Source organism: Sinocyclocheilus grahami, unplaced genomic scaffold (assembly GCF_001515645.1).
Source record: "Sinocyclocheilus grahami isolate Dianchi unplaced genomic scaffold, SAMN03320097.WGS_v1.1 scaffold1648.1, whole genome shotgun sequence".
Lineage (NCBI taxonomy): Eukaryota > Metazoa > Chordata > Actinopteri > Cypriniformes > Cyprinidae > Sinocyclocheilus > Sinocyclocheilus grahami.
The window spans coordinates 82,556-92,333 of NW_015506827.1; the positions used below are offsets into that span (position 1 = coordinate 82,556).

Here is a 9,778-nt window from a genome sequence, read left to right on the forward strand (position 1 = left end):
TTGAGTGAAAGCATCGTGGTTTGTTTAATTCGTGCTTAGAGAAAGGCATCGAGGCCACGGCAAGAAGATAACATATCCAGCATCCAGTTGACCACATAAACATGCTTTATTTCAACATCCAAAATAATTAAAAACATCTCGAAATACTGTACATGTACAAAATAAGTACAGATCCTTTGCTGGAACCATCAGAGGGTCTTTTTCGCTTCTGTGGGTGTTCTTTTTTGCCGCCTTGAGAAACCTTTCACTGAAAACAAGTCAAACAAAAAGAGAAAAGAGATGTGCATTGCATTTTGAAAGTAGGCATGTACAGACAAAAATAAGACTTCTCGGGAAGGTGAAACGGAGACGAGACGAACTGGCAATCAGTCCATCCGCTTAAACCATATCAGATTAAGTGCAAATCTACAGTAACCAGCCCTTTTATTCTCCTCGGCTGCTGACTCTTTGATAAATGCATCACATTGACATTCTGTTGACAGCTAGCACCAAAACAGCCCTGCGAGTGACAGCACCAAAACAAACGCGTAGCACCTTTTCATACCTGTTAATAATCGCTAACGCCCTCGTTTTCCCCCCAACACCTGTGTTTGTCCTGAGGTAGCCTTTACTGTATATCAAGATGACGTTGCACCATTGAGCTAACTGTGATGTTTGGTGAGTTTTTCTCACTTGGAAGGAACAAGACACTCGGCTGTCGTTTCTCATATTTATTCAACACCAGAGAATGGTACATTAGCATTTGCTTGCTTCTCATTGTCCTTTTGCAGTGGTCAAAAAAACGGCACAAAAAGTCACCAGGTGGTCATTAATCTTTGGACTCCAAGGGGGCGTGGCGTTTTACAAGTATATATTATTTTCTTGTTGTCAGCTGATGCAAAGGATTCTCGCTAAGATGGCGATGCTGGCTGATGCAGTGGTCCTCAATTTGGATTTAAGAAGGCTATTTTTCTCGAGATGGGAATCGCACCGTCCTCAGGGACTCACGGTTAAGCACATGGACCGATTGCAGCCGAATAAGAGTTCGGTGGGTTTTTTTATGAACAGGAAAAGATTCAAAGATGTCTGCTAGAAAAAAAAAACAGCAAAGTCATGTCCAGATTTTTCTTTTTACAAGAAGCAGACCGGGCCAACTTCTACGCCGAATTCCTGATCGGGAGCACCAATGTCCATAGGAGCGATATCAATGATTGGCAGACGAGATGTTTTCGTTGTCTTGTAGTCAATGACTGTCTTGCCCCATGTGCCAGTGTGTGACTGTGGAGGAAAGCAAGCGAGAAAAAGACAAATGAGATTGATAGAGCAGCACTCGTGCATTTGTTTGTAGCTCGAAACCCCAAATTTAGCATTTCAGTGCTTCCTGAAATCAACGTTTGTTTTTTTGAGTCTGTGGTTAACATTGTATGGGTCAAAATGATAGAATTTTCTTTTATGTCAAAAATCATTAGGATATTAAGTAAAGATCATGTTCCATGAAGATATTTTGTAAATTTCCTACCGTAAATATATCAAAACTTAATGTTTGATTAGTAATATGCATTGCTAAGAACTTCATTTGAACAACTTTAAAGATGATTTTCTCAATATTTAGATTTTTTTGCACCCTCAGATTCCAGATTGTATCTCAGCCAAATATTGTGCTATCCTAACAAACCATACATCAATGGAAAGCTTATTTATTCAGCTTTCAGATGATGTATCTCAATTTTGACTGGTGACTGGTTTTGTGCTCCGGGGTCACATATGATGAAGAAGCGCTCACCGTGCAGCCGTCCTCGCTGACTCTGTATGTGAAGCGGCTGTTGCCCTCGGCTCTGATCTCGATGTCGTTGGAGCCCTGCAGCAGCACAGCCTTCTTCAGGTTGCCTGTGGTCTGGTCCATGTAGGCGATGCTGTTCTTGCAGTGGTAGGTGATGTTCTGAGAAGCCTCGTTGGACATCAGACGCATGAAGGTCAGCTGGATGTTAACATCGTCTGGATCAGAGCCCTCGCTGCCATACTGGAACTATACAGAAGACACAGCACAACATGACTGCCATGCCATATTTCCAGAGCACTAGTGAAGATGCTGCAGTGTTGTACTCTTATGCTCCAAAGAGCAGCTCATGCTTGAGTGGAAACGAGAAAATCTTTGTTTTATTGTTTGCGCAAAAGTTCACATAATCCAAGTCAAAAATGTGATTAATGACAGAAATAATGCGGAATCTGACATTTTTCTTTCATATTAAGCTATATTTATAGTTCTAGGTCATAATCATAATGTAAGTCAAAAATGTGATTAATGACGGAAATAATGAGTAATGTGACATTTTTCTTTCATATTAAGCCATATTCATAGCTCCAGGTCATTTAAATAATCAAAATTTGAATACAATTAAATTACAATTAAAAAATTCTATTTAAGAAAACATTTTTATTTAAATTTGTACACATAAACATGCATTTTAAAATGTATTTTATACAACGTATTTCATAAAATGAAAGAAATATTTTAAAATTCTGAACTATTACTATTTCTAGGTTATTAATTAAAGTTTTAAGGAAATAATATTTGAATTAAATTCAATAAATATTCTTAAAACTGTCTATTGTTTAGGTTTTATATTATATTATATTATATTATATTATATTATATTATATTATATTATATTATATTATATTATTTATGGTTTGCTGGAACTTTTTTCAGACTTCTGATCCAACTGAAAATCTACATTGTGCATATAAATAAATTTTTTATATATTTTTAATATTTGTAATAAATTCTAAAATAAAATAAATATTTCAAACGCTGGACTATTTCTAGATCATTAATCAAATCAAAATCAAAGTTTTTAGAAAATTCACAAAACATATTTAACATTCGCATTTACTCCTTATATATTTATTTATTTATTGTTTGTTTGTTTGTTTGTTCAAACTGGTTTCAGACTTTTATTCTGACTAAAAAACTAACTTGTATTTATATGTGTACATAAACATGTATTTAAATATTATTTTAAATGTCAAATATATTTTAAACAATGTAATGTATTTGATAAATTCAGTTTTTTTCTCAGACTGTATGAGCTCTTGATGTACCTGGAAGCCATTGGGCATGGACTCTCCAAACCAAACGTGCTTCTTCTCTCGGATGTTCTTGCTAGTGTACCAGTTCTTCATGGGAATGGTGTTCTGAGATGGACTGACGCAGGTCTCACCAGTCTCCATGTTGCAGAAGACTTTGATGGCATCCAGAGGAGAGCCCTGGTTGGGATCCACCCAGTAGGAACCTTGCAGCAAACACAGGTTCAAGTGAATCTCAGAGCTTCGAAATGCATGTCAAGTACAACACACAGCAGCTAAAGAATGGTTTGAAGTCAGTTGTTTCTATCTTTTGCTGTAGTGTGTCAGTAGGAAATATCAGTTTACATTTCCAAGCATTCATTTTGCCATTAATTGTAAAAATGCAGTGAGATATGTTTGTGCTGCACACAGAGCTCTGCTCTGATCATCATCAGTCTGTCTGGAGTCACATGAAGAAACAGAACAAACTGAGACAGACTCAATCCAGAAGAACTGTGGCAACATCTCCAAGATGCTTTACAAGTAACTCGAGTTACATAATCAGATTACTTTTTAAAGTAACTAGTAAAGTAACAAATTACTTTTTAATTTAGAAGGAAACATCTGAGTTACTTAGTTTCCATGTGTTGAGTGACAGCTCTGGTGTTGTCATGGTGACAGAAATCAGGAGTCAGTGCAGAGTGTTGTGTGTGAACATGATCTTACTGTAGCTCTAGACTCAATATCAACATGTGTTTACTCAAAAACAGATTCAGTGTTCCTCACAATCAATAAAAACAGTCAAATGCAAACTCAGAATATTATACAAACCTGCAAGAATTAAATATTCAATGATCCAATTCAACCATACTAAGCAAATTTGTGTTTCATTTTTGTTTTTGCTGAATAGTGTTGAACTTTCTTCTTCTGCGTCGTATTCTTCATGTGATTAGTTTGAGCGGCGCCCTCTACTGTACAGACCAGAATTTACATTTCCTTCAGCCTGAGACTCTTTCATTCCACTTTTGGTGTGAAAGAGTATTTACATTTGTAAAAAAATAACTTTTTCATATTAAAAATAAACAAGCAAGCCCTGCCCAGATTTAAAAAGTAATTCAAAAGTAACGCAACGCATTACTTTCCACAAACGTAATTAGTTACTTTTTTTTAGCGAGTAATGCAACATTGTAATGCATTACTTTTAAAAGTAACTTTCCCCAGCACTGAAAAGGAATGTTTGGAAATGTAAACTGATATTTCCTATTGACACACTACAGCAAGAGAGAAATAACTGGCTTAAAACTACGTTTAGCTGGTGAAATATGAATAGTACTGACTGCTCTTCCAGTCTGGATGGCTCATCCTCAGGTCGCGGCACATGCGTGCAGGGTTGGCCTGGGTTCCCTCGGGGCTGCGCATGTTCTCGATCTTCTGGCTCAGAGATTTTAGGCTGGTGTCCACCTCGGTGTCGCGGTCACGAACGCTGGCGTCGTCGGCTCTGTAGCCTCCACGCATAGGATCTGGACCCTTCTCTACCTGAGGCATGGGGAGGAACGGCTCGCCGATGCCTGCGGGGCCAGGAGGCCCTGGGGGTCCGGGAAGACCAGGAGAACCCTGGTGAAGAGAGAAAACCACATGAGAACAAGAGCTAAAAAGCTTAATTTAGCAGTAAAACGGTGCTGATTTCAGACTTACAGCAGTTCCCATTTCTCCAGAGCGACCTCGGGGTCCAGGAGGTCCAACAGGTCCGGGCAAACCATTCATACCCTCCTTACCAGCCATGCCGTTAGAGCCAGAAGATCCCTGTCAGCAGAAGAAAACCATTTGAGGATTAAAACACAGCTTGTCCTGCGGTTTCTCATTTGTGACTCTACAGCACAAAAGCAGTGTTAAGTCGCTGGGGGATATTTGTAGCAATAGCCAACAATACATTGTACGAGTCAAACATTTTCTTTTATGCCAAAAATCATTAGGATATTAAGTAAAGATCATGTTCCATGAAGATATTTTGTCAATTTCCTACCGTAAATATATCAAAACTTAATGTTTGATTAGTAATATGCATTGCTAAGAACTTCATTTGGACAACTTTAAAGATGATTTTCTCAATATTTAGATTTTTTTGCACCCTCAGATTCCAGATTTTCAAATAGTTGTATCTAAGACAAATATTGTCATATCCTAACAAACCATACATCAATGGAAAGATTATTTTAAAAAGTTTATTTTACAGCTTGATGCATAGGTGATGCATAAACCTCAATTTAAAAAAAATTGACCCTTATGTATGTTTTGTGGTTCAGATGTTCATTTATGTTTATTTCATGCTGAAACTGTTATTAAAGCGGAGGAGATGATCAAACAGCGCCAAAACAGCATTTATTGTTTGAATATAGTAATAAAATGTCAAGAATTTGAAATCGGAGACTTTGTTTCATATTAAAAGTAACAAAGTACAAAACGCATTGCGATTTATTGGATACGATGTTCCATTCATTGACTGAAAACAGGCTAGATTAATTGATTCTTGAGATTTAAGATTCGATATTGTTTTGCAAAAATGAGAATCGGTTAAAATCGAGAATATTTTTATACTTTTATGGTGTTTTGTGGAGTCGGACAGCGCTTGGTCACCGTATGCTATTGCTGTATGGAAAAGAGCAGCATGCACATTCTGCCAAACATCTACTTTAGTCTTTCACTGCACTGTGAAAAGCTCTATGGGAATAAATTAGACTTGATATAAAATTCATCATCCATGTGCTACTTACACGAGGTCCAGCAGGGCCAGATGGTCCGGCAGGTCCTTGGTCACCAGGGGCTCCCTAAAAACATTTAGAAATCAACTTGAGTGAGCCACTTGTGAAGGAGTTTGTGGAAGATCTGGATGTTTAGATTGACTCACAGGAGGTCCAGGAACTCCAGTCATCCCAGAGAAGCCGCGGTGTCCCTTCATGCCTCGCTCTCCAGCCTCTCCAGACTCACCCTTATCTCCTCGAGAACCAGCTGGACCCTGCATTACAGAGACCAGAACCATCAGCCTGCTGATGAAAAACAAGCTGGATAGAAGCTGATCACAATGAGAAGTTCATACTTGACCACCACGAGCACCAGCAGGACCGGAAGTACCAGCAGAACCAGCGGGACCCTGGGAAGAAGTGAGAGAAACAAAACAGCAGAACATTAAACATCCACATGCATGAGATAATTCAATTTGTCACATCAGCCGTTTTGAACATAATAGTGTAGGGCTTTTAACTAAAACCATAAAAATGTCATTACTTCAAATAAAATAAAACAGAAAATGTGCTTATTTTTCCTTCAGTTTCACTTCAAGTACTAAAAGCTCTATAAATCTATGAATGAAAAATGCAATGCTGAATAAACGAAAACTTAAAAGACTATATGGACAATAAAAAAAAAACACTGTTAAAACTTTAAAATTGAAATGCAATATATATATATAAAACACAAAATATTAACAACAACTATAAAAGTATAGAAATTATACTAAAACAACACTTATATAATGCCACTTGCTGGGATGCATGGATGTATTGCATTTATTTGTTCATTTTAAAAATGCAAACAGAGGCTTTTGATTCAAAGGATTCTGGTCATTTGTTTCATGCAGAATGTGTTTGCGTATAGAAACTCACAGCCTCTCCACGATCTCCAGTCTTGCCCGATGGACCAATGGGGCCAGGAGCTCCAGGAGCACCAGGGGCCCCATGAGGGCCGGAGTTGCCAGACTCACCGCGGTCTCCCTGCAGCAAACAGATGGATTTCAGAGAAGTGCTCTTTCACACTGGAAGCACTTTTAACATATCTACAGCATATGCATTCATTTATTACATATGGGATAAGAAATGCACACAGATAGGGTGATCATGACTACCATTGATCAGCTTTAACAATCTTTATTTATTTAGATTCTTTAAAAATAAGTACAGTGTGCTTGTGTTCATGTTGCATTGCTTGTTTTTTGCTATTGAGGTGGGATATGGGTACGGTTAGGTTTAACGATGGGTAAAGATGGAGTAATTATAAACTTCTGACAGATGTAATTACATGCAAGTTTTTTTTTTAAATACAAGTACAACGTAACAACAACATGTACATACACAATAAGTGCATCATATCAATCAAATGATTAATTTTAATGTCAGTGCATAGTAGTATTTTGCTTATTCATTTTGTATTTTTTTAAGAATAGAATTAGAATAGAGTTAGATCAATTATAATGCATTCAGCTTTTATAAAGCTCATTCTAGAGTTAGAGTGTCAAATAAACATCTCTTTCATCTTTATTCGACCCTCTAACTCTAGCGCTCTCTGTTCCAATTCTAGAGAGAATATGCAAACAAAGTGACTCCTTATAGCACTTGCATATCATTTCTCTTTTGTTGATTTTGATTGCTTCCATTGTCTTTTATTTGTAAGTGTCTGCTAAATGACTAAATGTAATGGAATGTAATTATAATGCTTTCAGCTTTTATGATCTTGTTTTAATTTAGAGAGTAATATTTGTACTTAAAAAAATAATATACAAAACACGTAATACGTAATCGTTTTTTGAACTAAAATAAGTTGCATGCATAGTTACAAAATGAATCAGAAAACGCTATTTTAGTCCATTTTTAATGCATATTTTTATATAAAAGTTTTTAATGAAGAAGATATGAATGCCTCGACTGGATAGGACTGCGCTCACCTTAGGTCCAGGGGGACCGTCACGGCCAGGAGCACCATCATGTCCAGTGTTACCCTGCAGAGATGAGTGACATAACGGGAATAACTCCATCATACTGCGCAGAATGCAGCCGATTCTGGTTAAAGAAAACTCTCAAGATGGGTGGAGTTCGCTCACCTCACGACCAGCTTCACCAGGAGCTCCACCCAGTCCAGGAGGCCCCATGGGTCCAGGAGGCCCTCGCTCTCCTAAAGACCCACTGGGTCCCTGCTTGCCTGGCTCTCCCTGAGGAGATGAACGAGTGTTGTGAAGAAGGGCAACTAAAGCAAAGGTTTACTGAAGTCAACATGAAATGGTACAGTATTCAGCAGTGTTGGGGAATAACTAGTTAAGGAATTACATAATTTAATCACAAAATAAGGTAACACTTTATTTTAAGGTGTCCTTGTTACACGTTACATGCACTTAACATTATAATAGCAATTAATTATGCATAATTACATGCAAGTAACCCTAAGCCAAACGCTAATTAGTTAATTAATATTACTCAGTTTTAGGTGTTTCACTACATCCAAACAGCAACAGAAATGGACAGATTTTGTTCAAAAAGTGTGTAAAAATTAAGCCTTTGGTTTGGTGATGCTGAACATTTTGATAAAACATTTCCTAGCACATCAATGAATCCTGCACAATATGATCAGGAATGTGCATTAAGAAAGTAAATGTGGTCAGTTCTGATTTCAATGTTTTAAAACAGCAAATATGAATCAAATCACTTACAGAAGGTCCGGGGAGACCGCCGAATCCTCTCTCTCCTCTTTGTCCAGAAAGACCGACAATACCACGAGATCCAATAACACCAGGGGGTCCAGGAGAACCAGAGGGGCCCTAAAGACCAGAGAGCAGAGCAAAGTGAGTGTTTTATTCTGCAGCTCACAGAGTCATGGATCTGTGATGATGCAAATTCGTTTGTGGCTTGATTACTTACAGCAGGGCCATCGGGGCCAAGGCTACCCTTCTCTCCGGAGGGTCCTGGGGGTCCAGAGGCCCCGGCCTCTCCAGGGCGACCTGTGGCGCCTCGCTCACCTCGGGCTCCTCTCTGTCCTTCTTTACCAGCAACACCGGTTGGGCCTGGGGGTCCAGACACACCCTGAGACAAAACAGAAGACATGCAATGAGATTAAATGTTCAGACTCGTGACAAGACAAAAATGTACTTTTGCATTCATTTCAATGCATCCCCTTAGACTTTGAGTTAATATTTAATATAATAAATAGTTAATATATTTAATTTTATAACATAGTTAATATATTACAGTCAATATATTTCAATAATTTAACGATGCATCTGCATGTTCACAGTTCTCAGGTGAAAGATACTTTGTGAAAGTTACTAGCAATTTCTGAGTGAAAACTGATTTAACAAGAAAGTACTATTTTTAGTTTTTCTACTTTAAAATTGTCCATTAATTTTCACGACATACATGCAAACAAATAAGCATTTAATATTTGTAGTGCTTTGATTATTATTTATTTTTATTTTTTTTATTTGATGAATGAATGAATTATTCTTTTTATTGTTTATGGTTTCGACCTGGTTTAGAATGAAGATTACTTACAGAAGGACCTGGAGGTCCGACTCGACCGGCAGCACCAGGGAAACCAGTAGCACCCTATTAATAAACAAACACACTCTGAAACACTGCAATATTATATAGGAGAAGGTTTATACACTGGCACCAAAAAGCATTGCTACATATTAAACAATATTACTGTCAGCGTTTTACATAACAAAATAATCACACCAATTTAAATTTTCATTTCACAGAAAAGCATGTTAGGGGTTAAATTATGAATTCCACTTCTGTGAACTTTACAAGAAATGAGTTTACACTGAATAAATATAAATAAATATAAAAATGTGTGTGTGTATATATGTGAGTGTGTGTGTGTGTGTGTGTGTGTGCGTGTGTGTGTGTGTGTGTGTGTGAGTGTGTGTGTGTGTGTGTGTGAATGTGAGTGTGTGTGTGTGTGTGTGTGT

The 9,778-nt window shown here is 37.6% G+C and overlaps 1 protein-coding gene across 1 annotated transcript in view; it reads right to left on the reverse strand.

Moving 5' to 3' along the window:
• LOC107571757 (collagen alpha-1(I) chain-like) overlaps positions 1-9,778 on the reverse strand; it is a 43,291-nt gene continuing 33,513 nt past the window's right edge. The window contains exons 36-49 of the mRNA XM_016258119.1: positions 9,357-9,410; positions 8,727-8,888; positions 8,519-8,626; positions 7,916-8,023; positions 7,760-7,813; positions 6,705-6,812; positions 6,140-6,193; positions 5,951-6,058; positions 5,817-5,870; positions 4,741-4,848; positions 4,383-4,659; positions 3,082-3,272; positions 1,763-2,005; positions 1-1,257 (exon numbers count right to left, since the gene is read on the reverse strand). Coding sequence (XP_016113605.1) covers positions 1,111-1,257; positions 1,763-2,005; positions 3,082-3,272; positions 4,383-4,659; positions 4,741-4,848; positions 5,817-5,870; positions 5,951-6,058; positions 6,140-6,193; positions 6,705-6,812; positions 7,760-7,813; positions 7,916-8,023; positions 8,519-8,626; positions 8,727-8,888; positions 9,357-9,410 — 1,776 coding nt within the window. The 3' untranslated portion in view covers positions 1-1,110. The remainder of the gene's footprint in view (positions 1,258-1,762; positions 2,006-3,081; positions 3,273-4,382; positions 4,660-4,740; positions 4,849-5,816; positions 5,871-5,950; positions 6,059-6,139; positions 6,194-6,704; positions 6,813-7,759; positions 7,814-7,915; positions 8,024-8,518; positions 8,627-8,726; positions 8,889-9,356; positions 9,411-9,778) is intronic.